Genomic DNA, 27,193 nt, shown 5'->3' with positions numbered 1-27,193 from the left:
AACTGTGTGCGTCAATCAAATAAGCCCGAGTAAAACTCAGTCATCCACCAATTTTAAATACTGTAGTATGTGACCACAAACATTTAAGACGTAATCAACATAATTTTCCCTCTTAGAAAATTAAAACTCTTCCACCCCACCGAATCACACCTCCATGCATGGGCGTTGTTGGCAACCGGTTTTTTTTTTGTACTGTGATAATTATTATAGTTCAAAAACCATTATGAAAACTCCTTAGATTTTCTAGTTAGTGCAAGTTAACTAGTTAGCGAAGAGAAATGTACTCAACTTGTGAATGCCACTTTTTTTTGGTTCCATGGTTTACACGGGGAAATGTTTTCTTCCCGGATCCTTTTCAGTGTGACAATGTGAGGATTAATGGCTGCTCATAGTGTACGGACCTGGTTGTATTGTTTACATTTTGAATCATTTCTATGGCTTAATAATTTAATATGTTTTGAACGCGTTCTTCAATGAATCGTCCCAGTAATGCCTGGTTTCGTATATCGCTCTTTACTGAATAAATCTAAATGGCAGGGACATGTTGACAAGATAGCAAGCTTGCTAACTAGCCAGATAGCCACCTAGCTTGCTAATCCAGGCAACCGCTGTTGTTGATAAATAAAAATATGGCTAATTCTGTTTCAATAAGATTCAGTTTAAGCAGATTAACTAATTTGTCGTTTTAGCTTGACAAATAGTTTGTTGTCCTTTGTGTCCGTATAAATGTGTTTTTGTGAAAACACTGGCAGTCGTATGATGACTTTATCAATAATTTCTGTTGACTGTTGTGGCCGGCATTCAATGTGATAGCCAGATAGCTTAGCTTTCTATGTGGCCAGCTTTCTGTCGATAGTTAGCCAGGTAACCGCCTAATTTGTATAATTTCCTCACGTCTCGTATAGCTAGACAGTATTAGCGAACTGTCATGGGTGTAGTCCATGTTGGGACATTTATTTCTCCACTGGTATTATAAGTTCACATGGCTGAAATTCATCCGTTTATAGTCACAACACATTTAGTCATTCAGCTTTGTATAGATAGCTACCCTTGTTTTTTTTTTGGTGTTATAATCTCGTTTGCAGTCGCGATGATGTAAAGAAACCCTTTTTCCTAAAGCTGGCAAATCGTAGCAATCGTTCATTTGCTGACTGACAGGTTGTCAAACGAAATCGGCTGATTTGATTAATCGTTTACTCTGCAGAGATGACACGTTCATCAGCTTTTGCTGGACTAATCTAAACGCAGCTATCGCCTCTGACAGTATTCCTGAAACTTCGGACCTCAAGAAAATGGCAGGATTCGATAGAGCCTGAGTGAGCTATCACAAAAAAGAAAAGTCTGGTCAGTGATGTTGTTCATTCGTGCTTTGATAGATTTTAGCTTTAAAAACGATTTCAACACCCTTGGAACACTTCTGCAACAGACAACCTAATACAATGAACTTCTGTGTTTGACCAGTTCCCTTTTGAGTAGTAAAGGCTTTATAGATGACTGTGGCCAAAAATGTTCACTTGACTAACGCTGACTTGGTTAACATCACATATGCTTTGATTCACGTTTATTGTAATTTGCTGTTACTATTGATTTTTGCATGGAAAAAAAACATCACAGGGCCTTAAATACATTTCCCTTTAATCAAAGGAGTGAAAGATGTTTAGCGCGAGTCAAAGCTCAAAGTCTGAGTTCCTGGACAAAGCCAGGCAGGCCCGCGAGGAGAGGAAGGGCCACAAGGAACGCGAGAGAGCCGCAACCCAGATCCAGGCGCTGGTGCGGAGGTTCCTCTGTCGCTGTCGGCTGCAAAGGGAAATTAGGTAAACCCCGTCAGGAAAACTGAGCCTCTGATTGGCGCTTCCTATTTCATTTGCTTGTACTCCTGCGATGACCTTTTGAGTTCAACGTGTAAGGTTGCCGTCAGCCCATAGGCCCGATACAATTTCACCGATGAAAAAGGCAGTGTTTCTAAGCGTTTGAATGTATAATCTCACCATAAAAAAACGCTGAGTTCGGATTTTTTATTAACGCACCCCAGTTCTCGTCACCAAGGAACAGGGAAGAAAACATCTGCTTCTTCCCAGATGTTGCATGTTTTGTGATAAATCATGCATTATGTTTAGTAATAAAAATTTAATGTGATACATGGCAGCTGCTGAATTTGTCTTTCATCCTGCATACTCCTATCTACCATGCAGGCACAATGTAGAATTGCTTGCTGCTGGAAACATTGATGGGTTTTATCTGCAGAAATATGCGTGCTGAATGCACTGAACTGTTACTGGTGTTGGCTTCATTTTGGAATTTCATTAGATTGTACCAAAACTCGATGAGAGGTTGTGACTTGCAAGGATTTGGAACGGAATCATTTCTGTTCTGTTCTGTTTCTGTTTTCTGTTTTCTGCTGTTTTTTTTTCTTGTTCAAATCCCTGTCCTTGTATTTTGAGCTTTTTTGAAATGAACCTGCTCTGAGAAACTGCTGTCATTTCTTGGTTACTTCCACAGGAAAGATGTGGATGACTTCTTTCAAGCCTGTGATGCAGGAACTGCAAAAAGAAATGCTCTTTCTATTTTTAAAATAGCAAGGAAACTATTATTTATATTTGCTAACGAGGATAAGTTGGTGAGTGCATTTAGCCTTTTATAATAAAAATATTACTGGGATGTTTTGCTGGAAAATTCCATGGGTAACTTAAAACCCTTATATCATTGATATTTCAGTTTGTCTGGCATGTTTGATAATGTAGACTTCCTTGGGCGTCTAATTGATAATTAGCCATTCAAATAATAACACGAAGCTTAAAATAATACCGAACCGTGTATCTGTTGGAAGTCTGATTGTTTTAAACATTTCCTGAACTTTTTTTCTGCTCATCCAGAGGTTTGAGAAGCTATGTCGGTTTATTCTTGCCAGCATGGAGGTTGAAAACGAACCAAAAGTAAGTGCTATTATAACTGGCCGTAGCATAAGGATATTGAACGCACATCTGTTTGTGTCAGATCTCATTATCTTAGCTGCTTTTGTTGTGACCCTCCTGCACCTTGTCCTCTTTGTCTTCAGGTATGGTATGTGTCCTTGGCACTTTCTAAAGACCTCACCATCCCCTGGATCAAACAAATCAAAGATGTTCTGTGGCTGTCCTGTGAGTTCCTGAAAAAATTAAAGGTCAGGCCCCCTGTCTAGTCTCTGCTGTCCTTTGCTTATGAAAGCTGGTTCAAATAACAACACTGGCAGACCTTTGATAACCAGAGAAATGTCACAAGTCCCCTTAGATCTTTTTTTGAAGGTTAATCTATTTTGTGGCCAGGTCTTGCTGTCCAACTCTGTTTGCACCGCTACGATATGTCAGAACGTAGTACAGTGTGTCGTATGCTGATTCAGCATGTTTGCATGTCAGGTTAGGTACACTCCTGCTGTAGCCCTTGACCTAGGCACTGGCCTCAGAACTGGAGTTGGTACCCAGGCACTGCACTGTAGCTCCTGAGTAACTAGGTTGGGTCAAACGCTGAGGACGAATTACCCCACTGGGGTTTAATAAAGTATCTTATCTTACCTCACATTCTGTGTTTCTCCCCGTACGTAGCCGGACATACTGCAGGACAATAAGTTGGTGACTCTGTACCTTACCATGTTAATGACTTTCACGGACACTTCAAAATGGAAGATACTGAGAGGGAAAGGTAAGCTTGCAGCCTGTGGGGGAATGTTTGTGTGGGGGCGCGGGGGATTTCATATGAAAAAACCTGGTTGCTAAAAACGTCAAATGAAACATTTTCTCATCAGAGAATCTCAGGCCCGCATTGAATCGAATATGCGAGAACATCATGGGGCATCTCAACCAGAAGGGGTTCTACACTGTACTGCAGGTAGGGTGTGCTTTTCCCACTTGGTCCCAGGATTTTAATTTGTTGATTTATTTTTATATATTTTTTTGAACAGCGCTAACGGATGTTAGTAATGACTTCCCTCCTGCGTAATTCCCTTTCTCAGATTTTGTTGACGAACGGCCTGGCTCGGTCTCGGCCCTCCCTCACAAAGGCCACCCTCACGGCCGTATTTACGCTGTCGCTAAGGTGAGTCGTTGGCGTCGCCCGCCGCGTTTCCTGTTGCTAGGCGTAACAAAACGCCACCGGTGACGCAGTTTCCTGTCACGCTGGGGGGGGGGCGGCGGCCGTGCCTCGGGGGAACCCCCCGACCCCCCGATCCCCCCCGCCCCCCGCGCTCCGCCTCTCTCCTTTCCTCCTAACAGGGTTACGGTAATTAAATTCGGAACGCCCTAATCGGATTCCCCGCTTAATGAATCTCCGCCACTTGCTGCATCTCCGCTACAGAAGAGCCCCGGCAACAGGCCGAAAATATTTCACAGACATGGCCGATAACTTTCTCTGCCGCATTTCCGACTCGTAGTTAATTTTCTGAGCTTATGTAGCAGCAGTGTTCTCCCCCCCACCCCCCCCTCTCCTCCCCCTCAAGTGCCGAGTTCCCAGGATGCACTGCCACAGAGGGGTTCTAAGCGTATTCCGGATGGCTAAACGGATGAGCATCGTTTTTTTTTTTTTTTTTGTTTTTGTTTTTTAACGTCTGTACTGTTTCCAGCGTTACGAGGGCTGGCGGCTGGGTATTGATGTCTGGTGCTCTCTAATCTGGTGCCTGCCCCCCCCCCCCCCGTCAGGCCTGTCGTGGCGGCCCATTTCTCGGACAACCTCCTGAGGTCCTTCCTCATCCACGTCATGTCCGTGCCGGCGGTCATCTCCCACCTCAACACCCTCACGCCGGAGGTGAGCGCCAGAGGGTTAAAGAGGACTCCCTCCAGTGGACATGTGGGCGGTGGGGGTATAGCTGTAATGAACTATGTGGGAGCAGTAGAATGGCTTAAGTACAGTTAGAAATAGTACATTTACAAGATAAAAGATATAAACATTTACTGGAAAAAAGCATTGTTTTCATGAAATCCTGGTCTTGGAGAGCCACAGAATTTGCAGTTTATTTCGTTGTTACTCAGCACCTGACAAACTGAAGCAGTTGATCACAACGTAATCTTGCGTCACCTGGTTTATTGGGTCTGAGCAAGTCACTGAAAACCAGCAGACCTTACAGTTCTCCAGGACCAGGGTTACGGTCCCTTGGTGTGTGTTAGGGTTGTCGATGGGACCGTGGTTGCGTGGTTCTGAGGTGCCCCCCTGTCTGCCTGTGCAGTGCATGGCCACCATCCAGGCCCACGACCTGCTGCGGAAGTTCATCCTGTTCCTGAGCCGGGCGGAGCAATGCGCGGACATTTGCGTCTGTTTGGAGGGCAGCCACTCCCTGTGCTTGCTGGGTAGGTCGCCTGTGTGTCAGCAGAGCTGGCCTTGCGTCGGTTCCTCTGGACCAACATGGCCGAACGTGCAGGTTCCTCAAGGTCGCCGTTGTGCTGTGGTACGTCCTCGGTGCGCTGATCTCGATGCTCTGGTCCTGTTTGCAGGGAACCTGATTCACCTGGGCTTCCTGAATGAGAAGGTGCTGGAAGAGGAGGCCAATCACTTCGTGAAGGACCTGACGGACATGCTGTCCTACTGCCAGAGATACGTCTCGCAGAAGAAGTCCAACCTCACCCACTGGCACCCGGTGCTGGGCTGGTTCTCCCAAACTGTCGACTACGGGTCAGTGAAGCCGGTCGTAAAAAAAAAAAACGGTGTGATGTATCTTTTATTGGATTTGTACATTCTTCCGAGTTAAAAAGTCGTTTCTTATAAAATTCCGGAAAGCAAACAATTCTAGATGGACAAATATGCCAAAACATCACAGCACATGTAAGGGGGTTTTGAAATACGAAAAGAGGGCCAAAACAGCATCAGACACAAAAACGGCACTAAAAAGCTTTACACACAGCCCCACTAACTACTATTTGACATCATCATGGACAAATCCATTCCATAAAAAAAGTTCAAAGTAGGTCAGAACTTCTGACGTGGCTTGAGGCTGAAGATGGTTCCTCTCTCTGTCCCCCCCCCCCGTCACCCCCCTCCGGGTCCAGGCTGAACGAGTCCATGCCCCTGGTGACCCGGCAGCTCCAGTACCTCTGGGGGGTGCCCGTCATCCGGACGCTCTTCAGCGACGTCCTCAGCAAAAAGCTGGAGAGCCAGGAGCCCACGCCTCCGCCCCCGCAGCCAACCACGTCGCAGAACAACCTGCCAGTCAAGAGTGAGTGAGGCCCCCCTCAGTGTACCCACCGATGACTTTGCAACCCTCCTGCTTACACGGGCTCAGATGTTGAGTTCACATTTGGAGGGATGTTGATGTTCCTGGATACTCTCTGGTCTGTAGGTTAGCAGTAAGCCTAGATAGGCTGAATAGCCTGTCGTTATTATTATGTGTTCTTATAGTCATGCAGTCTTTACTGCTTTTATTGTATCCCCTGTGTTGTAATTTCAAACATGGAAAGCACTTTATGCCCTGCTTGAAAGGTGCAATATAAATAAAATGTATTATTATTATTTTTCTTTTTGAAAATCAGTCTTTAGAAAAATGCTACAGAGGCCACCGTGTATGTGGGTGTTGGTGTTGTGCACCTGTAGAATCAGCAGTGATGAGCCGTGTGTTGCGTGTGTGTCACGTGTGTGTTGCGTGTGTCACGCGTGTGTCGCGCAGACCTGTTCAAGCGGGCCTTCCAGAAGTCGGCCTCGGTGCGGAACATCCTGAAGCCGGTGGGCGGGAAGCGTGTGGACTCGGCCGAGGTGCAGAAGGTGTGCAGCATCTGCGTGCTCTACCAGACGGCGCTGACCACGCTCACCCAGATCAAGCTCCAGATCCTGACCGGTCAGTGTGCTCTGCCGCGTTTAAACTCCACCCGCCGTGTGCCCCTCCACCCCCCCGACCCCCCCCACCTCACTCACTGCCTCTGCCCCCCCCCCCAGGTTTGACCTACCTGGACGACCTGCTGCCCAAGCTGTGGGCCTTCATCTGCGAGCTGGGGCCCCAGGGGGGCCTCAAGCTGTTCCTGGAGTGCCTGAACAACGACACGGAGGAGTCCAAGCAGCTGCTGGCCATGCTGATGCTGTTCTGTGACTGCTCGCGCCACCTCATCACGTGAGGCGTTACATTATGTTACATTCATTACGTTACATTACATTACATTACCTTACATTACATTACTTTACATTAAGATACATTCGTCATGTTACATTACATTACATTATGTTAAATTGCATTGCATTATGTTATATTACATTACATTCATTATGTTACATAATGTCACAGTACATACTAACACTTTTATCCAAAGTGACGTACAACAAGTGCACACTGAAGGTCATTGGAACAACTGCAGAGCACAGATACAATTCTCATTAAGTATCAGTTATCCACAGCCATGAACGTCAAGTCTAGTTCCCACAGTAAGTGTAGGGTAAGTCAGCAAACTTGTGGCAAGTCAAACTAGAAGTGGGGCATGATTACAAGAGATATAATAATGATGATTTCTGGCCTGGAGTTCCAGTGTAGTAGAGCAGCATGATTTTATTTTTGAAATTGAGAGAAGGCCGGTGTGGGGGTCAGGGTCACCCGCGTAACTGTCTGCTTTTTACGGCAGGATCCTGGACGACATCGAGGTGTACGAGGAGCAGATCTCCTTCAAGACGGAGGAGCTGGTCACCATCTCCTCCTTCCTCAACACCTTTGTGTACAAGATGATCTGGGACGGGATCCTGGGTGAGTGGAGGAGCGCGCGGGCTCTGGAGCGCCCTGCGGCCGATGGGGAGGGGGGCGCGTGTGTTTTTCCGGAAGCTTCCGCGCTCTGACGCCCCCGTGCGTTTGCCGTGTCCGCAGAGAACGCGAAGGGCGAGAAGCTGGACCTGTTCCACAGCGTGCACGGCTGGCTCATGGCGCTGTACGAGCGAGACTGCCGCCGGAAGTTCTCTCCCGACGACCACTGGCTGCGCAAGTGAGTGCTGCACCCGCCCCCCCCCCCCACCCCCGGACCCGCGTTTCCCCCCCTCCCCATCCCCCCTTGTCCCCGCGCTGGCACCCCCCCATATCCCCCACTAGAACCCCCCTTGTACCCGTGCTGGCTGTCTCCCACCTTGCACCCTCTCTGCCCCACTCCTCCTCGTACCCGCACTGGCCACCCCAGCTCATATCCACGCTTGGTTTCCCCCCCTTCGGTTCCCACACTGGCGGCTCCCCTCCTGTCTGGAGTTATGATGGGCCCTACAGTGTGGGACGTGTTTAATGGGATTATAATGGTCTGTTGCTGCAGCTCATTTGTCCTGCAGACAGTGGAGTTAGTTGCTTTTGCTGCTGCTGACTTATGTTTTATTTTTCTCACCCGTTCAGGGACCTGAAGCCCAGCCTTCTGTTCCAAGAGCTGGAGAAAGGCAAGAGGCGAGCCCAGCTGCTGCTGCAGTACATCCCCCACGTCATCCCACACAAAAACGTGAGTGAGCGTGGGATGGGGGGGGCTATGCACCCCTCCCAGGACTGTACCAGCGACCCTCCGGTACTGAGCCTGCATGTTTTATTTCCCCAGAGGGTCCTACTCTTCCGCAACATTGTGACCAAGGAGAAGGAGACCCTGGGATTGGTGGAGACCAGCTCCGCCTCCCCTCACGTTACGCACATCACCATCCGACGCTCGCGAATGCTAGAGGTGCGGGATCAAAATGGCCGCCCTTGCGCCTGTCTGGTCCTGTTGGGGAAAAGCTGCCCGCTGGTTCTGACCTCTTTGCTTCGAACCTTAGGACGGGTATGACCAGCTGCGACGGCTTCCCAACAACTCCATCAAGGGCGTCATCCGCGTCAAGTTCGTGAACGACCTCGGCGTGGACGAGGCGGGAATCGACCAGGACGGGGTCTTCAAGGAGTTCCTGGAGGAGATCATCAAGAAGGTCTTCAACCCGGGGCTCAATCTCTTCAAGGTGACCGTCTATTTCCACTTCCTGTTTCTGCATTCAGAACGTTCAGAACTTTTTTTAAAAAAATCCCGTAAGGTGTGAGGTCACAATTACGAGATTAGAATGTTCTTAATTGAACATTCTAGCGCTGATGTAACAATCACCACTGGCAGTGGAGTTCTAGAACACCGACTTACTGTAGAATGCTGGAAAAAAACATTCAGAAAAACCCTGCTCCTGCAGTGGGTGAAAAAAAGACGCTGGGTGTAGTGAAGGACGTTCCTCTCTCCTCAACAGACCACCAGTGGGAACGAGAGGCTGTACCCGTCCCCGACGTCCTACATCCACGAGAACCACCTGCAGCTCTTTGAGTTTGTGGGGAAGATGCTGGGGAAGGCCATGTACGAGGTGCGTCTGCGCAGGGATGTCACTGGAGCATGACACGGCTCCATTTAATCCAGGTCCAAATGGCTGTAGAGATGAACTCTGCAGCAACTGAAGGAAGTAATTGTGAGAGTAGTCGTGTGTGTGTGTGTGTGTGAATAATGTTCTGGGTGTGCAGTGGTCAATTAGATTTCGGCTCTGTTGAATTGAGCAGGGGGTCCCTGTATTCTGATTTGCGGGGCTGCTGTAGCTGAATTGAGCAGGAGGCCCTGTAAGTTCTGATTTGCGGGGCTGCTGTAGCTGAATTGAGCAGGAGGCCCTGTAGGGTTCTCTCTCAGGGCCTCTCTAAGGGCCCCTCTGTCTCCAGGGCATCGTGGTGGACGTCCCGTTCGCCTCCTTCTTCCTGAGCCAGGTCCTGGGCCACCACCACAGCATGTTCTACAGCTCCATCGACGAGCTGCCCTCCCTGGACTCGGAGTTCTACAAGAACCTCACCTCCATCAAGGTCAGGAGGGTCCCCACCCCTTTTCCAAAACCGCCCCCCCCCACCTTTCCTCTTCCTCTCCCTCACACGGGTGTTTGATTGCCACGGTTTCACGTTTTTTTTTGTCTTCTTTTCCCCACAGCGCTACGACGGAGACGTCAGCGACCTCGGCCTGACCCTGTCGTACGACGAGGACGTCATGGGGCAGGTAACGCGTCGGTTGTCCTGGTTACGCCGCTAAGCTCGCCAAGCCCCCCTCCTTGTCGGGGGGCGGAGTCTTTAACCGTCCGCGTGCTAACGCTGTGCGGGTGTGTCTTTCGCAGTTGGTGTGTCACGAACTGATCCCAGGCGGGAAGACCATGCCCGTCACCAATGAGAACAAGTAAGAGCACATCTGCACCTGACTAATAAACAGCGAACTGTGTGAATGACCCCATTTTGTTTGTTATTTTCTTAAAAAGCTGAGGGTACTGGCAAGCACGGGTGATTCTGTCAGAATCGTTTATTTTAGGAGATCAAAGAGCTTTGTATTAAATTGCTTAAACAGGTAGTGGGGCATTGCATTCAAATCTGCTGGTCACCATGTTTGGCTGCAGTTAAATTGTATGGAAATTCTGTGGTTGCGACCCAGGGTCATGTCTGGTTTCCCTACTGCAGTTATGCAGTATGAATATTATAATGGCTGTTGGCTCTATTAGATGTGGACGGGTTTGGGTTAGGGTTTTTGGTTTGGGTTTGGGTTTGGGTTTGGGCTTGGTCTTGGGTTGTTTGGGTTGGTTTTGGGGTTGGGTTTGGGTTTGGGTTTGGGCTTGGGCTTGGGGTTGGGTTTGGGTTTGGGGTTGGGTTTGGGTTTGGGCTTGGTCTTGGGGTTGGGTTTGGGTTTGGGTTTTGGGTTTTGGGGTGTGGGGTTTGGGTTTGGGGTTGGGTTTGGTCTGGTCTTGGGTTGTGGTTGGGCTTTGGGGTGTGTTTAGGGTTTGGGGTTTTTGGGTTTGGGGTTTGGGGTTTGGGTTTTGGGTTTTTCTGTTGCTGATGAGGATTCTCGCCCCCCCCCCCCCGCAGGATCAGCTACATCCACCTGATGGCGCACTTCCGCATGCACACGCAGATCAAGGACCAGACCGCCGCCTTCATCCGCGGCTTCCGCTGCATCATCAACCCCGAGTGGCTGCACATGTTCTCCACCCCCGAGGTGCAGCGCCTCGTCTCCGGGGACAACGCCGAGATCGACCTGGACGACCTCAAGTGCGTCTCTCCCTCTCCTCGCTCTTCTCTCGTCTTCTCTCTCTCTCTCTCCTCTCTCGCCTCTCCTTCTGCCTCTCTACCTCTGCTCTTCTCTCTGTCTTTTCTCTTCTCTCTCCTCTCCTCTCCTCTCTCTCTGTCTTCTCTCTCCTCTCCCACCTACTCTCCTCTTTTATCCCCTCATCTTCCTCTCTCTCTCACCCTCACTATGTCTCTCTTTCCTTTCTCCCACTTACCCCTTTTCCTCTCTCTCTCTCTCTCTTTCTCTCTGTCTCTCATCAGTCTTCTCTCTCTCTCTCTCTCGCTCCTCAGTCTTCTTTTGTTTTAATATCTGTTGTGCTCCTGAGTTTTTTTTTACTTTAGCATGTTTAATTTCTGTGTTCTGTCTCGTCGTCAGGAAGCACACGGTGTACTACGGGGGCTTCCACAGCAGCCACCGCGTGATCATCTGGCTGTGGGACATCCTGTCCAACGACTTCACGGCCGAGGAGAGGGCCATGTTCCTCAAGGTACCCCCCCCCCGGCGACGCGGTCTCCCACGGCGACCGTTCGGGCGTGGCCGGGCCGCCTCCCTTAACCCTTTTTTGTTCCCCGTTTGCAGTTCGTCACCAGCTGCTCCCGCCCCCCCCTCCTGGGGTTCGCCTACCTCAAGCCCCCCTTCTCCATCCGCTGCGTGGAGGTGTCGGACGACCAGGTGAGCCGGGACCGAAACCAGCCCGAAATCTTCCCAAACCCCCCATTCCCCCTCTGGGACAAAGACACTGAGAGCCCTGTATTAGTGAAAAACCAAAATTTCCAAACTTTTTCCCCCTTAAAAAACATGTTAAACTTGCAATGCTGATGTTGTAGTTTTAAATGAAGCCATCGCATGGAGTTATGTATACAGGAAAAGTTATGTATGTACTATTGTAACTGGTGGGAAATTTTTGAAATGTTTCCTTTTAATGGCTTTGTAGTTAAAGATGTTGGAGTTAGAGTTTTTTCTGATTGACACTTTTGTGCCTTGTGCTTGCATGAATACGTTCCTGTGTCTCTGTCTGTCTGTCCATCCATCTCTATTCATCCGTCTGTCTCTCTGTCTGTCTGTCCATCCATCTCTATTCATCCGTCTCTCTGGCCCTATGTCTGTCTGTCTGTCCATCCATCCATCCATCTCTATTCATCTGTCTGTCTGTCCGTCTGCCTGTCTGTAGGACACGGGGGACACGCTGGGCAGTGTGCTGAGGGGCTTCTTCACCATCCGGAAGAAGGAGCCGGGGGGCCGGCTGCCCACCTCCTCCACCTGCTTCAACCTGCTCAAGCTGCCCAACTACAGCAAGAAGAGCATCCTGCGTGACAAGCTGCGCTACGCCATCAGCATGAACACGGGCTTCGAGCTGTCCTAGCGCCCCCCGCGCGGCGCTGGAGCTCCGCCCACAAAGGGGGCGTGTCCCAGCACGCCGGAGCTCCGCCCCCTACTACTGCTGCTGCTGCTGCTGCTGCCCGCGTGCGGACACACACCGGCGCCGCCCACCACCACCGCGGCCCCTCCAATCGCCTTCCGGGAAACAACCAACCGCTGGTGTCGCAGCAGCTAAGCAATCACAGACAGCTCAGCGATCCGTTTTTAAAAAAGATAACCTATCGGAGCGGTCTAAATGACGATGATGACGCTCTCACTGACTAACACTCCCTGTTGATAAATATCCCTTGTTAAGCCCCCCTCCGCCCCTTGCAACATAAATATGTAAATTTAACTACATGACATGCCTAATAAAATGGCTTCAACTCTAGTATTTCTCAGGCACAGGAACAACTCTCGCTTAACGTTAACTGGAAAAGCAATACAGATGCAAGCCATGACTAGTTCATTTTATTCGACTTTTTAGCGAACCGAGGAATGATTTCAGATGTGGTTGGCACACGCACGCAATCATAGCAAACTCCTTCAATCTGTTAAGCAGACTCTAAAAAAAAAAAAAAGCCTTGTTTAAACGTGATGAAAGCACCTTTTAAAATGATCTATTATATCTTTGAGGCGTGAGGACGGGGGCAGTGGGTGGGGGTGGGGGGGGGAGGGGGTCTGATGTGTTTTTAATGCTGTTGCCCTCGTTAGATAAGGTATGAAATCCGAGTCACTAAATACCACTACATTAACTTGACTTTATGATCCCGGAGAGCTGTTCCAGCCCGTTCCTCTCTCATGTCTCCTGAGAGTGCTGCGATCGAATCGAAGAGTCGTTTTTTTTGCACGTCCACGCAGAGAACGGCCGCATTTGATTCGCTCCTGGATTTATTATTTTTTTTGACAGATTTTTTTGTTCGTCATCCGCTGCTTCTCAGTTCCTCCCGATCCTGCTGAGGTGCGATGCAGACAAGTTTTTTTTTTTTTTTTTCTTCCTGAAAACCGTTCGGAAATTATTTCGATTTTAAACTTTAAACATCTCAGCCGGGTGTTCTTTTTTTTTCATTTTTTTGTCCGGTAATAAATTTTGAGAATGCTCTCTGCATCCTTCACTGCTGATGTTTTTTTCAGGTTAACTGTAAACGTGTATACGAGCCGTTACTTGAGGTTTTCCCTCTCGCACTCCCCCCCACCCACCAACCACCATTTTATAGCTGGGATGCCGCTGCTCTGGAACCATGCATAGCAAACTAAACAAACAAAAAAGACACGACAGGAAGCTAGGTGTAAGGACTGAGTCGCTTAAATAACCCCCCCCCCCCCCCCCTGTGATTTTTTTCTCACAGAGATGCTTTTTAAAATGACGGTTTTAAAAAAAAACAAAAAAAAACAAAAGTTCTGGCGAAACTGAGGCAGAAAGCGAAACGGTCCTCCCTCCAGATGTGCGGAGCAGCTGTATAAACCACACTAAACTTCGAGAGAACGGCCCCTGCTGTCGCCGTGCTTTCGCCAGGTCCTGGAAGCAGACGTGTGTCACCAGGTCCTGGAAGCAGACGTGTGTCACCAGGTCCTGGAAGCAGACGTGTGTCGCCAGGTCCTGGAAGGAGACGTGTGTCCGCCAGGTCCTGGAAGGAGACGTGTGTCGCCAGGTCCTGAAAGGAGACGTGTGTCCGCCAGGTCCTGGAAGGAGACGTGTGTCGCCAGGTCCTGAAAGGAGACGTGTGTCCGCCTTGTCTCTCGGGAATCAAGCCATAACCTCGGGGGGATTTGGACGGCCGGCCGGCCTGAATTCCAGCGGAGATTAACCCCCCCACAGGCCATAGAACGCCACGGGACGGCATGCGTGAGGCTCCAGTTTCGGGAACGCGGTCCTACGCCGGGACACCAGCAGGGGGCGCCTCCACGGCCTTTTGTGACCGAGAGCACTGTCGCGTTCGCCTACGCTCGCGGGGCCTGAATTTTAGCCGTCGGGTGGAACACGGGGAGACCGTCATGTGCGTAAACACCCCCCTCCCCCCCCTCTCCCTCGGCATGGGGTGGCGGGGTCCCATGAGCCTTTGCACCTACTGAACTCACTTGAAACTGAAAGCGAGGTCTTTGCTTTCCTCCACCCACCCCCCCACCATTTCAAACATACTAAGCCAAGACCGCTGTTGTATTGTTTGGTGATCATTCTTACATTTTTTTATTTTTATTTTTAAAGATGTTGGCAATTTCGACAAATCATGACGTGCAGAAAATTTGCATTTTACAGGGTTATATGACTGTAAAAAACACCATTGCAGCGCAGTTCAGTCCCAGCAGCCTTTGCTTCAACTACTGTGGGGGTTATAGTGTGGACATCGGCGTTGGTGAAGAAAAAAGCAATAGCAGCCTGTTTTTTTAGACCTTTTTTTATTATGCAAAACTGTCCTCTTCATCTGAGTCACCTGAAGTGTGTATGCGCATGGGGGGGTGGGGGGGTGGGGGGGTGGGGTGGGGGGGGCATACGGGGGGTAATAGACCTGCCCAAGCCAGTGGGGACATTTCAGTATTGCCCTGTCTGTCGTACCTCTCTGTCTCACCCTGAAGTGTCGTCGCAGTTTCTACATGTCCTCGACATGGCCACGCACGTCCAAAACAAATACACAGAGCGACATTTATTTGTGCTTTCAAGGTGGTGTTAAGAACTCGACGGGCATTTATGTACAGTTAGCGGGGCACCATTGGACCTGAAATTATTCTGAAACTGTGGGGCCTAGAGTATAGTGTAATGAATTATTATGTGGGTACCACTGGCTAACGTCCCTCACAGCAACCTGTTCTCGTGCTTTCCCGTTGTACCCCTCCCTGATACACTCCAGTGCCCATCCCCGTCTGTCAGTCATTAGTGTGTTGAAAGGATCGTCAGGAGCAAACGACTGTCTAACGATTTTTTTTCTTACCGTGTGCTTTCAGGGGTCCGATCTTTTTTTTTTCCCGACTGACGTCCGAGTCCCGCTTTGAGAAATTCGTGAGCGCGAAGAGCACGCCGAGGGTTTCGGTCGCCGAGTCAACCGACCAAACCGCGCCGATTTCTCGCGGTCGTCCGCGCCGCGCCGTGAAGTTAAAGGAAAGGGCTTTGTTTGTTTTCAGCGTGCTGCGGTCGCTGCGGTTCGTCCAGTCTGTCGCATTCTCAAGGGCTTCATGTGCCATTCGGATTCACTGATGTCGAGTTGAAACCGGACGCCATTTTGGGGCGTCCTCCTCCTCCTTCTTCTCCTCCTCCCTTTCTCGGCCAGGCCGGAGTCTTAAAATGGTTTCTCGTCCGAGCAGCTGCGGACGTAGAGGTGTAGAGGTGTGTGTGTGTGTGTGTGTGTGTGTGTGTGTGTGTGGCGTGATACCGAAGGGTACCTCGCAGGCCGGGCCGGGTTCGAGTGACGGGCTAACCTCGTCACTGTTAAACGATGTCATTAAAATCTCACCTTGATCTCCCTTACAGAAAAAAAAAAAAATCCAGGAAAACAGACTACAAGTATCACTCCTCTAGAGTACTGTCTTGCTCTCTCTCTTTTAAAAAAAAGTGTCTTTGAAAATGAAGAAATTGGTTGCACTATGTGAAATTCTTATTGTTTAAAAGGCATATTTCAATGTAAAAAGTGATCTATATGTATAACCTCATTCAAGTGGTTTTTCCTGCTGTAAAATATATATATATATAACATTATTGTTAGTCATGTAAACCTTTGATTTTTCTTAAATATTTACTTTACAACTAAATGTGTGTGGGTTTGTCCTTTTTTTGTCCTAGTGCATAAAAAAAAAAACTTAAGGCAGAGAAGAATTCAGTAAATTTTTGAGGATTTGTTGAATAACAATTGAACAACAATTGCATTTCAAGTTCTACCTACAAGAACACAAAAATAGTTTTTACTTAAAAAAAACAAAAAACTTACACACGGCTTTCCTCGAAATAACCTCATTTCACTTTAATTACAATTAAACAAATTATTGGAAGTAATTTTTCAAAGTGGGAGAGAATCTGTTGAAGGGTGAGAACCTGTGGTTTTAAAAAAGACTTAAGGTAGATAAGATTTCACTCAATTTAACTACACCTGCACCTCCAATTATTTGTTTTATTGTAATAAAAGTCAAATGAGGCTATTCTGAGGAAAGTCATGTCTAAGATTGTGAGTAAAACTCATCTTTTTGTGTTATTGTAGATAGAAATAAAAAAAGTAGTAACTTTCCCTATCACGAATTGTATACATAATACATTTTATGGGAAATCTATAGAGCTGATTAAAGTTTAATAGCAGTAAATAGGAACACGTGATTTAACATATGCCTGTGGAAAATGTCATTCCGCGGAGCCCCATGTTTCCCCCCTCGCGCTTGGATCAAGAGATTTGTGCGCAGACTCAAAAATATCTCGCAGAACTTTTCCCATCGTCTGTTTTAGAAGTTGCGGCCAGGTGGACGCGCACCTTCTGCGAAGGTCAGGCTTTTTAGGAGCGCGTGTATGTTAATCAAGGGGGGAAAAGCATGAGCGCACCACCCAGCCCATCTCCGGCGCGATGGTTCAAGGCGTTGAGAAGGTAAGTTATTGTTGTAGTTGGAAGGATGAACTGTGAGTGCAGGCTAACTCTTACTTGGTGCTAGCGAAGCCTGCATCGAAAACAAACCGCAGAAGCGAGTGACCTCCTTCGCTCAACAAATTTGTTTTGAGATTAGAGAAGCGACTTTTTTTATACTAACATGTTCCTTACTTTTCAATTAAATTGGCCGGCCGCGGAAGTGGATTCAGTCCTTGTGGAATTGCAAAACTCACGTGATGTTTCAAAGATCTTTAATTTACCGGAATTGGGAGGACACGTTGTCTATCTCAAGCGCGACTTTCGTCCTTGTGGTTTGGCTTTAATTGATTTACCAGGTTTACAGAGATAATGAGAAGTCTTATCAGTATTTATAAGACTGTTTTTTTAAGAAGCAGTAGCCTGTCATCAGCTGCCAAAAAGTTGTTTTTGAAGTGTTTCCAGTTCGGGGTTGCTTATTCCCGTCGCCTGTGCTGACTTTCCGAGTAAAATTAGTAAAGGTTCAATTAAAGTAACAATTTTGACTCAACATGACCAAGCAAGTTTACATGTGTTTACAAAATGCATAGACGTATATACCATTTACAGGACCTTAGAGAGATGCGTCAGGCGAAAGCACAGCCTCCCATTCTTGCTGTAGGACACAAGGTATCCACTTTAAATAAATCTTAATTCAGTATGACCCGCAGCCATTGTTTCTCCGCAAACACCTTGCACACACGGCACTGAACACAGCACTGAACAAGCCTTTCAAGCTTTAGTATCGTAACAGTCCACGGACCTAAAGGTATGCAAGTCATTTGGAAAGTCTGCTGTTGCCACAATACTGAGAATTATATCTTATCGGACTTGTGTAATGTAGTCGGTCCAATGACCTTCGGTGTGCGCTTATTGGATAATAGTCTGCCAAATAAAATGTAATGTCATGTACTGTACTGTAATGTTTGTGAGACAGCAACGATCCGTCTGATGTGTTTTGTTTTTAAGAACCCGGATAGAGGAGTCCAGCACAAAGGCCGGCTCCGCGGCCTGCGCGGAGCAGCTGAAGAGGGCTCGAGCCGCGTTCCGAGCCGGACGCACGTCCAAGGAGAGCTTCCGACGCGCCCAGCTCGAGACCCTGGTCCGCATGCTGGCCGAGCACGAGTGCGACTTCGTGGACGCGCTCTGCAGGGACCTCCACAAGGTGGGGGGAAGGTCCTCGGTGCTGTCGCGTGGTCAGAGAATGCAGCGCTTCCCTCTCTTTAGCGCGAGCTATATATTCTATACGAGGGCTGGCACTAAACCAGGGATCTCAGACTCAATTCCTGGAGGGGCTGTTGTGTGGCTGCCGGTTTTTGACGCGTTGCTGCACTTAGGTGCTTAACTAAAGTCTTTGATTGGCTAAAGAGTCTGTTTCCAGACAACAGAAACCAGACTCTGGTCTTCCAGGACTGGAGTTTGAGATCCACATCCAGCTCTGGACTATTGGATGTCCTAGCAGAGTCAGACTGACCCAATTGGAGAAATAAGCATGCTTAGGGCCCCAGTACCACCAGGGGGCCCCTTATCATTCCAAAATGTATATTGTGTTTATAATGTTGATTTTGTCGGGGGGCGGGGGTGGATTTGGGGGAAATGAAATCCAACTTAGGGCCCCTCAAAGGCTAGGGCCAATACTGGGCCCTAGGGAAATTTTTTTTTGGAGACCCCCCCCCCTCCCCCCCTTTCAGCTGATGTCCTGAAAGGGATCCTCACCCTGGGGTGTTTTCGTGCCGTTTTCCCCGACACAGCCCCGCTTTGAGTCGGTGGTGTCGGAGCTGATCCTGGTGAAGAACGAGGCGCTGTACGCCATCAACAACCTCACAAAGTGGATGGAGCCCCAGCACGTGGAGAGGAACCTGGTGAGTGGATCTTAATTCAGGGAAGCGAGACGGGGCGGGGGAAGTGCCAGGATGAGCCTTTCCCGTTTCCTGTTTCCCGTTTCCTGTCCGCTCCAAAAACCGGGTGACGATAGCATCGCCATGTACGGGTGCCAGAACTGAGTAGCTTTTCTCCCCCCGGAGAGTATTGTTGAGAAAACAAGGCGATCTGGGGTCCCCTGGCTTGAGCCGGATTATCGATGACTCGACAGTCTCCATCCAGCCCAAATATGTGCGTTCCCGCAGCCACAAAGCAGCGCATTGTGTTGTCGGCCGCCAAAGAAGATTATCACTCTGACCCCCCCCCCCCCCACTCCCTACTTCCCCCCGCCACAAACCTGCACTTGTTCCACCCCCCACTCCCACCCCCCCCACACCCCCCTTCCACAGGCTGGACGCTCCATTGCACAAGAGAGTCGGATATGTCTGGACTTGTGTTCAGTCTTAGTGCCTTATCTCCTGAGTCCTGTGCAGCCCCCCCCCCACCCCGCTATCCCCCCCCCCTCGTTAACTGGACGTTTGCGTGTGTTCCAGGCCACCTCCCTGGATGAGTGCATGGTGGTGTGCGAGCCCCTGGGGGTGGTGTTGGTGGTCGGGGCCTGGTGCAGTCCAGTCCAGCTCTGCCTGGTGCCTCTGGTGGGGGCCATTGCTGCTGGTGAGATACTGGACTGAGGATACAAACATTCCAACTTTACACTACAGCCAGGCCAGCACAATTTGTCTGGAAGGTCAGCCAAGTCTGCACATGTGTGTGAACTGCTGGTGCTGTGTGTGTGTGTGTAGTGTGTGTCCTGTGTGTGTGTGTGTGCGTGTGTCTACACGTGTCTGTTTTTCAGGTAACTGTGTGATCATCAATCCCTCAGATACCAGCTCTCACACAGCAGAGCTTCTGCACAGACTCATCCCGTCCTACCTGGATAATGTGAGCAGAATCACCACTGGCCCTGTGATTGGCTCGTTGCTTATTCTCTGGCTGGTTAATTAGTTTTCATGTGACAAGGCTATTGTCTGTCAGAACTAGTTAGGCTGATGGTTATGGTTGTGGCATCTACTAAATCTACAAAGATACAGTCACTCTACCTCATATTTGCCATTGCTTGATGATCAATTGTCCAATAAGCTATACATTTTCATGAGTCTTCTGTCTGTCACCTGCCTGTGATAATTTGTGCTTTAAGAGTATATTGATGATATTTAACTGCCATTCAGTAAAGGTTTTTAGTCCACAAATGATTGGTTTTTGGTTGAAAGTCACTGAAAACATGCTAGCTCACTAATACCATTTATACATTGTACGATTCATGAAGATGACAATGAAGCTTGTCCTACTAGCTAATGAGGCTAGCTATAATTTGCATTACCATTTTTTTAACCAGTCTGCTAGTTGTCCACCATGTTGAAAGCTACGATATCACATATTTGGCCACACAAAAGTTTCAACACGTAAGCTTTACTAACAGCTTGGGAAAAATTATAATTCAGCAGCCTTCTAGCTGTTGAACTCAATTGAATTAATGAATTTTGAGATGACAGAATGCCCTTCTCTCTTCCTCCCCTTTAGCATGTCTGTCTCAGCAATGTTGATATCTAATTAGGAGCCCAACGAATTCATGAATAACAAGTATGCAGTCGCAGTTATAGAATGCAATTACCATTAATGTTAACATGCTAAATTTGTTTCTGTCAACACTTGCTGACACATTTTGCCCCTACGGTTGTTGTTGTGCTCTAAAATGCAAAATTATGATCTATATTCATTATAAATACATATATATTTTGAATAAATCGAGAAGAGCTTCGGAGATGCCACAGCTGGCACCGAGAGTGTGTTGTGCTTGGTTACATCTATGATGTCAGAAAAAGATGAGTTTGGAATTCTATGGTGATGAGGTGCTCTATCATACACTTTATATCTATGGTCACACTGTCTCTTTCCTTTCTTCAGGAGTGCTACCATGTGCTACTCTCCTCAGCCAGTGACCTGCCTGAGATTGTAGATCTCAAGTTTGATCACGTATTCTTTACAGGTGAGGTAAAAACAGGGTGTTTGACTAATGTTTGTTTGTCTGCGTTCTAATAAAAAGTCTCTGCGCACCTTATCAAATAGGTTACAGGTACTTGGAGAGCAATGTATCATCATGAGAGAGCATGCAGGAGGGATTTTTTTGCTCTCAGTCTGAAAATAATTTTGCAGGTGCTTGGAGCTGTATAGATCAGCAGTTGATGAAGGAGTAGAGCTGTTCACACACGGCCAAAAAAAGGTCTGGGGAATGAAAAATACTCATTCTACGCGTCCACAGTGAAGGAAAAAATAAAGTAAAAAAAGTTTCAACTCCGCTTTAGAAATTTCTGCACCATGCTAGCATAGGAAAAGGAAGTATTTTTCATACGAAGTCCGGACAAATTTGGTGGTGTGTGGACTGGCCTTCACCTTCATAAAGAGGAGAAATGTCGATTTCATTTGTTTAACCTGTTTAGTCTTTTAGGGAAATACCTTTAATGTGGGTTTAGGAGCGGGGAGCTCGATACATGCTATGGCTGCGTGTCAGCAGGGTCCGTGAACGCAGCGTTTTTAAAAACCCGACCCCGTTTCCCAGGCAACAGCGCGGACGGGACCAAGGTGGCGCAGGCGGCGGCGCGCGGGCTGACGCCGGTCACGCTGGTGCTGGACGGGACGAACCCGTGCTACGTGGACGCGGAGTGCGACGCGGGCGCGGCGGGGCGGCGCATCGCCTGGGCGCGCTTCCAGAACGCCGGGCAGAGCGCGGCGGCGCCCGACTACGTGCTGTGCCACGCCGGCGCCCGCGACGCCCTGCTGCGGGAGCTGCGATGCGCCCTGCTGCAGTTCTACGGGCCGGACCCGCGCCAGTCCCGCAGCTACGGGCGCCTGGCCAGCGCCGAGGGCTTCGCCCGCGTCCGCGGCCTGCTCGCCAGGTCCGGCACGGTGGCCGCCGGGGGCCAGGTGAACGAGGCCGAGAAGTACATCGGTGAGGGGGGGGGGGGGGGGGGGGGGGATGGGAGGAGCAGGAGGAGGAGGAGGAGGAGGAGGGGGGAGGGGGTGGCTTGCTGCTCTGGTGTTTTGTAGAGGTTTAAAATCATTATTTGCCACCAGAAGGCTTTAAGTTCCAAACCTAAATTGGACCGAAGATCTTTAAAACCTGCTGTACAAATGGATGAACGTAAGATTCATAAGCTGCTATTGATATTCATATTTTGATCATGTTAACATGCATGGTCCAACTGAGACCAAGCCCACAGCATACAGCCGTGTCTGTAGAAATAGATTTCATGAATTCATAAATTTTTGTGCATAATCATTATCTTGAGTGTGTGTGTGTGTGTGTGTGTGTGTGTATGGCAGGCCTAGTATCATTTTATACAGCCAAATACTGAAGCAGTACAGTTTAAGTACCTTGCTCAAGGGTACAACAGCAGTGTCCTTCAGGTCACCCGGCCAGTTCCCTAACCTCTGCACTACGCTGCCCTGTGTAGCCCCTACCCTGCTGACGGAGGTGGTGGAGACGGATCCCATCATGCAGCAGGAGATATTCGGGCCAGTCCTGCCCATCCTGACCGTGAGCGACGTGGACGAAGCCATCGCCTTCATCTGCAGGCGGGAGAAGCCGCTCTGCGTGTACGCGTACTCCAGCAACAGCAAGGTGCTGCAGCTCCGACGCGCTTTTTAAACGCGGCTCTCACGTCGCGTCTGCGCGTCAGCTGGTCTAACTTTCCCGCCTTTTTTTTTCTCCCGTCGCTGCAGGTCATCTCCCGTCTGATGGAGGAAACGTCCAGCGGGAGCTTCTGCGCCAACGACTGCATTCTGCAGAGTCTGATGGTGGTGCTGCCCTTTGGGGGAGTGGGTAAGTGCTTTGGGGGAGGGGCGGGGGTTAAATTGTCGGAGGTCGAACCTTGGGGATCCACGGTTGCCGTGCCAACCCTCCCTCTCCTCTCAGTGTGGGGGGGGGTTAAAATAGCGGGGGTTCAAGCCTTGGGGTTCCAAGGTTGCTGTGCCAACCCTCCCCTCTCCTCTCCGGGCGTGGCAGGTGCCAGCGGGATGGGCTCGTACCACGGACGCGCCAGCTTCGACACCTTCTCCCACAGGAAGTCCTGCCTGCTGCGGGGGACGCGCATCGAGTGCGTGACCTACCTGCGCTACCCGCCCTACGAGGACCGCAACCTGTCGCTCATGACCTGGGCCAGCACCCTGTCCTACAAGAGCCAGGGCTGGTGCCAGATCCTGTGAGGGGAAGGGGAAGGGGAGGGGGGGGGGGGGGGCGGGGGTGTCGCCGGCCACGCCCAGAGGCGGCCATCTTGCCCTCCGCGGCGCCAAGGGATGTGGAAGCGACCCTCGTCCTGCAGGAACGGTCCTCGTAGAGGAGGTGAGAGGAGGTGGGAGGAGGTGAACACACACTTCCCCCTCTGGTCCAGTGCTCTGCTCCTGCCGAGAAGATCATCTGGCCTGCCAGGCTGGTTGCTAAGCAGCGCCAGACCCGGATCGAATTTGTATTTGAAATACTTTAACTCTGAACAAGCTGGTAAAAAAAAAAAAAAAAAAATGTTTAAAACACTGCTACAAACCGCTTAAAATTTTCGAAAAAACATTACTGACCAGAACTTCACAGGAAAATGGAGCACTGTTCTAAATAATGGTGAAAATCTTTCTTCTGTGGTCAGAATCTGCAGCCATTTTCAGTATCCATGGAGTTAAAGTGTATCATAATAATTTGATCCTGGTTTGCTATACACATCTCTTGTGATTCCTTAGAAGTCTGTAGCCCCCAAATAAAGAGCTCTTTTCCCATTTGGTCCTAGTGCTTGAAATGTGTCAATCCCGTTCCTGTTTTACTAGGAAATATAACCTAGCGGACGTAAATCTGTAGTAATGTAGTATTTTGTTTGGTGGTAGTGCAGTAGTTCCATGTGTGCAGAAGAGTCTTGAGGCTCCCACTTCTAAAGAATGCAGTATTGAGAAATGTAATATTTAAGCTGCCTTGTTTGTTTTATTGTGTCAAATGTCTCTTATATTTATGAGGTAATGTCCACAAGAAAAAGTACAATTATCTGAATGTGGAATGGAATTAGCGTAAAGTGGTTGTAATCAAATTAATAATAACTATGCCAAAACAATTACTTGATCTTAATGTTACAGTAAAAAAATGTTTTGTCACAATAAAGGATTACACTTACTCGCAATGGTGAAATTTCCTAACATATAAAAAATACAAGCCTTTACTCTACATGCAAGTCTCCATGGAGGTAGATGCAAATGTAAGACTATCATCTATCAGTGAAACAGAAACTAGCTTCTTAAAATTCCTCTTGTGTATATGGCTAGATGGAGAAATGTTTTTCTTCCTCAGAGTAGACTAATGTGAACGTGACCCAGGTTATATGGTCAGAAAAAAAGTGTGAAAGCAGTTTATTTTACATGAAAACAATCATATCATTTCAGAAATGAATGTATTTAATAATGAACATCTTCTTCTTGGAAGATAAGTTTGTGGTGCTGAAGTAAAAGTACTGTTTCACACACTGTAGCTTCAGTCCTGGATGCACCACTGAGATGCACTCCTGTGGAGTTTGAGTCTTGTGCGCACGGCCATTTTGTTTCTTCCCCCCCTTCCCTTCTTCATTCCTGCGGTTCCTCATTCAGGCCTCCTGTAGACGGTCTCCCTGTTGCCCTCTTTCATAGCCACGTACCTGGCTACGGTGAACAGGTAATCGCTGAGCCTGGTCAGGGAAAAACAGACGCAGCCGGTTAATTTGGTGCATGACACACAGGTACACTGTACACTGCAGCTGACCATGCTGAACACCCCCCCCCCCCCATCCCTCAGTGCTAAATTTGACCAGGTATTAATTATTATTGTAACCTATGTAGTTGTTTGCAATCCAGCACGTTGTGAACATGTGACTTTTTTTCTTCATGGCATGCGTAGCTACTTCTGACATAATGTGGCTTAAGTGGGTAAATGATCCCTCCAAACATGAAAAGCCCCCTAATTAAGAAAAATTAACAGCTTGTTAAAATCCTGGGATTGCTGTTGTGGCTGGAATGTGAATCCACATACACAGGGGGGCTCCCCAGGACCAAGTCTGAATTCCAGTCCTTTAGACCAGTCGACCAGTGGGGGGGGTTTGCTAGAGAACAATGAGATGTGGATCCTAGCCAACCAAACCCTTCCCAACCCCTGAAATATGCTAACCGCCAATTATGCAGCGCCCTGCTGGGCTACTGGTCACAGTACTGACAGCGGCCTGCATTCTGTCCAATCCCAGACCACGGGACCCCTCCCAAGCCCAAGAACCTTACTGAATTTTTTTTTTTTACCTGTTCAGAAACTTGGCCACTTCTGCGTCCACCTCACCTGACCGTACGATAGGGGCAACGCTGAAAGAGAGGACGGCGGGTTTTTGGTGTCTGTGGCACCACGCGTGTAAATGTTACTCATGCGCGTGGGGGCTTGTTTAGGGCAGGTAAGGTGCACCCACCTGCGCTCCGCCCTGCGGCACACTGACCGGGCCACGTGCAGGGCGGCACTGCTCTTCCCTCCGGACTGCAGGGCGTGACAGAAAGGCAGACGGATGGAGAGACAGACAGACAGGCAGGCAGGCAGACACACACAGATGGATGGACAGACAGGCAGGCGGACACACACACACACACACAGACAGACAGAATTAATTCAGGTCTGCTCATCAGTGCCTGAGGCCTCATCAGCCGAATCAAAAGTTCTGTAGTGTGTTATCACTGGCGTAGCACCAGACTGTTTAAGCAGTTCTGAATGTGGCCTTACGGGTAAAATGAAGTTGGTCAGTGGAGGAAGTTCCTCGGTATATTTGTCAATCCAGCGTTCCAGGTCAGAGAGAGGGTGTCCACTAAACATGGTCTTCTCTGTGCAGAAGAAACATTAACCAGTCAATTTCAAATACAAATATTAATGAACAGAGAACTGGCACAAGATTTACAGAAGACTGTGAAGCAGGCAAAGCATAATTCTGTAAAAACAGCTGCTTCTGCAAGGCACATAACATTAATTTTAGCAGACTTTAAAGTTGGAAAAATTTACTTATGTGACTTTGCCTTGCTGATGACTGGGGTGTGGCGATATTCGATCCCACATCTTGTAGCACACACTGAATCTGTGATGTAAAGAAAGCAACAATTAGGAACATAAAACTTAAAATACAAAAATATAATAATGGCTGTTGAGTAAAATTATTTTTGTTAAACTGTCATATTGACAGTTTTAAAAAAAAGTTGTTTTGTTTTCAACCAACCTTTTCTAGCTCTTCTGTGAATGCATGGCCTTGGTCGATGCAGAATTCTCTGGCCAATCTGAAAGACATTATAGGGAAGTGCAGTCAAACTGAAGAATGCACTCAATGGTCAACTGTGGAGTGGTTAACCCTGTTTCCTCCCCCGTTTTGCCTTACCCTATAGCGCAGGACAGCTCATCGGTTGCCCCTAAGGCTTCGAAAATACCGTCCTCCTTTGGCCTTCTTTCACCGGTGAAAGTGCTGGAGAAACCTTTTAGAATGATAAAGAATAATATATATTAAAAAATCCTGAATGTCACAGGGTGAGATGCACGCAGCAAAACACATTGATATCGTTTATCGATGCAGTTTACATTTGCTGAATTACACAAATAACAATACACGCACGAAATGTAATTGGCATTACCAACCTTTGTCTCCTGTTTTTGTATATATTTTAGGTGCCTTGTTGCCTCGTTCTGATTTTGCTGCATTACTTTCAGTGGAATAACCAAAACGGGTATGTTAGCTGCATTATTAACTACTTCACCTCACATAAAACATAAAGCAATCCACAGTAACGTTTTCTGTCTTGCCACCCTAGTAAAAAAAATCAACTATTAGTGTCAAGCTAGAATTAAATGGAGCAGTTAGATCACCAATGCTATGCTATGCCATACGAATTGAGTTATGCCTAGCTTGCGCTGCAAGGTGTCAAATAAGGTACAGTATCGGTCAAAAGAGTACAAGCTTTTAGTTAATAATGTTTTATAAACAATTTACTAAGAGCCTAGAAAGCTAACTCCACAAGTACTGGGTAATACAGGTAGGCAGACAGGCTGATTGAAGCTAACATTTGATGCTATTTGGCAAGCTAGCTATCCCACTAGATAGGTAATTAATTAAAACCTCACCCTGTATCATTTGTACTTGCACATAAAGGCCTGGTCCAACATACACGAATGGATTTTTTGTAAGTTCTGAGAACGCAACGAGAAGCAATGTGTTTTATTATCACGGAAGCCATGTTTATATTTCGTAGAGATAAATAAAAGGACTGCCTTGTTTCACAATTTTGGCCATCTTCGACTTCCGTACGGATGGGTCGAACGTCAGGACATCAGACGAC

General features: G+C 48.2%; 3 protein-coding genes across 12 annotated transcripts; 2 read left to right on the top strand and 1 right to left on the bottom strand.

The window, feature by feature from the left end:
- Positions 1–301: 301 nt before the first annotated feature.
- ube3b (ubiquitin protein ligase E3B) lies at positions 302–16,091 on the top strand. 8 transcript variants are annotated; one of them, XR_010332790.1, is made up of 29 exons: positions 302–393; positions 1,205–1,344; positions 1,645–1,814; positions 2,500–2,617; positions 2,874–2,933; positions 3,056–3,160; positions 3,579–3,675; positions 3,779–3,861; positions 3,986–4,068; positions 4,668–4,773; positions 5,192–5,312; positions 5,457–5,634; positions 6,009–6,175; positions 6,623–6,790; positions 6,889–7,060; positions 7,563–7,681; positions 7,799–7,913; positions 8,306–8,405; positions 8,499–8,618; positions 8,710–8,886; positions 9,160–9,270; positions 9,614–9,751; positions 9,873–9,938; positions 10,054–10,112; positions 10,790–10,972; positions 11,367–11,478; positions 11,571–11,663; positions 12,163–13,947; positions 14,058–16,091. XR_010332790.1 is itself a non-coding variant. In XM_064353532.1 (28 exons), exons 3-28 carry the CDS (start codon positions 1,654–1,656, stop codon positions 12,352–12,354), a joined length of 3,204 nt encoding a protein of 1,067 aa, XP_064209602.1. In that variant the 5' UTR covers positions 302–393; positions 1,205–1,344; positions 1,645–1,653; the 3' UTR covers positions 12,355–16,091. The 8 variants fall into 8 exon arrangements, 4 of the variants coding, with proteins under 4 accessions (XP_064209602.1, XP_064209606.1, XP_064209605.1 ...); XR_010332788.1 differs by having other exon boundaries at positions 14,031–16,091; XR_010332789.1 differs by having other exon boundaries at positions 12,163–13,975.
- A 594-nt stretch (positions 16,092–16,685) lies between these two features.
- aldh3b4 (aldehyde dehydrogenase 3 family, member B4) lies at positions 16,686–23,997 on the top strand. Of its 2 annotated transcripts, none has more exons than XM_064353527.1 (10): positions 16,686–16,909; positions 17,894–18,089; positions 18,676–18,786; positions 19,339–19,459; positions 19,641–19,726; positions 20,750–20,831; positions 21,402–21,791; positions 22,297–22,463; positions 22,565–22,664; positions 22,848–23,997. In XM_064353527.1, the coding sequence occupies exons 1-10, from the start codon at positions 16,857–16,859 to the stop codon at positions 23,045–23,047; spliced, it is 1,506 nt and encodes a 501-aa protein (XP_064209597.1). In that variant the 5' UTR covers positions 16,686–16,856; the 3' UTR covers positions 23,048–23,997. The 2 variants fall into 2 exon arrangements, with proteins under 2 accessions (XP_064209597.1, XP_064209598.1); XM_064353528.1 differs by lacking the exon at positions 16,686–16,909 and adding an exon at positions 17,233–17,693.
- A 194-nt stretch (positions 23,998–24,191) lies between these two features.
- mmab (metabolism of cobalamin associated B) lies at positions 24,192–27,169 on the bottom strand. Of its 2 annotated transcripts, XM_064353530.1 has the most exons (9): positions 26,979–27,169; positions 26,496–26,560; positions 26,242–26,335; positions 26,086–26,143; positions 25,875–25,947; positions 25,602–25,699; positions 25,297–25,361; positions 25,136–25,195; positions 24,192–24,534 (listed from the first exon to the last, which is right to left on the bottom strand). In XM_064353530.1, the coding sequence occupies exons 1-9, from the start codon at positions 27,089–27,091 to the stop codon at positions 24,450–24,452; spliced, it is 711 nt and encodes a 236-aa protein (XP_064209600.1). In that variant the 5' UTR covers positions 27,092–27,169; the 3' UTR covers positions 24,192–24,449. The 2 variants fall into 2 exon arrangements, with proteins under 2 accessions (XP_064209600.1, XP_064209601.1); XM_064353531.1 differs by lacking the exon at positions 26,496–26,560 and having other exon boundaries at positions 26,979–27,128.
- Positions 27,170–27,193: the final 24 nt, after the last annotated feature.

This window comes from Anguilla rostrata, chromosome 10 (genome assembly GCF_018555375.3).
Source record: "Anguilla rostrata isolate EN2019 chromosome 10, ASM1855537v3, whole genome shotgun sequence".
Lineage (NCBI taxonomy): Eukaryota > Metazoa > Chordata > Actinopteri > Anguilliformes > Anguillidae > Anguilla > Anguilla rostrata.
This window is presented reverse-complemented; position numbering and strand designations above follow the sequence as displayed.

Excerpts from the sequence above, each read along its gene's own strand:
- ube3b (XM_064353532.1), top strand. The coding sequence starts at position 1,654 with ATGTTTAGCGCGAGTCAAAGCTCAAAGTCTGAGTTCCTGGACAAAGCC. Across the intron at positions 3,676-3,778 it reads GAAGATACTGAGAGGGAAAG|AGAATCTCAGGCCCGCATTG; the intron begins GTAAGCTTGCAG and ends TTTTCTCATCAG. Across the intron at positions 7,682-7,798 it reads GATCTGGGACGGGATCCTGG|AGAACGCGAAGGGCGAGAAG; the intron begins GTGAGTGGAGGA and ends CCGTGTCCGCAG.
- aldh3b4 (XM_064353527.1), top strand. The coding sequence starts at position 16,857 with ATGAGCGCACCACCCAGCCCATCTCCGGCGCGATGGTTCAAGGCGTTG. Across the intron at positions 16,910-17,893 it reads TGGTTCAAGGCGTTGAGAAG|AACCCGGATAGAGGAGTCCA; the intron begins GTAAGTTATTGT and ends TTTGTTTTTAAG. Across the intron at positions 19,727-20,749 it reads TCCCGTCCTACCTGGATAAT|GAGTGCTACCATGTGCTACT; the intron begins GTGAGCAGAATC and ends TCCTTTCTTCAG.
- mmab (XM_064353530.1), bottom strand. The coding sequence starts at position 27,091 with ATGGCTTCCGTGATAATAAAACACATTGCTTCTCGTTGCGTTCTCAGA. Across the intron at positions 25,948-26,085 it reads TCACAGAAGAGCTAGAAAAG|ATTCAGTGTGTGCTACAAGA; the intron begins GTTGGTTGAAAA and ends TTTACATCACAG. Across the intron at positions 25,700-25,874 it reads AGCAAGGCAAAGTCACATAA|AGAAGACCATGTTTAGTGGA; the intron begins GTAAATTTTTCC and ends TCTTCTGCACAG.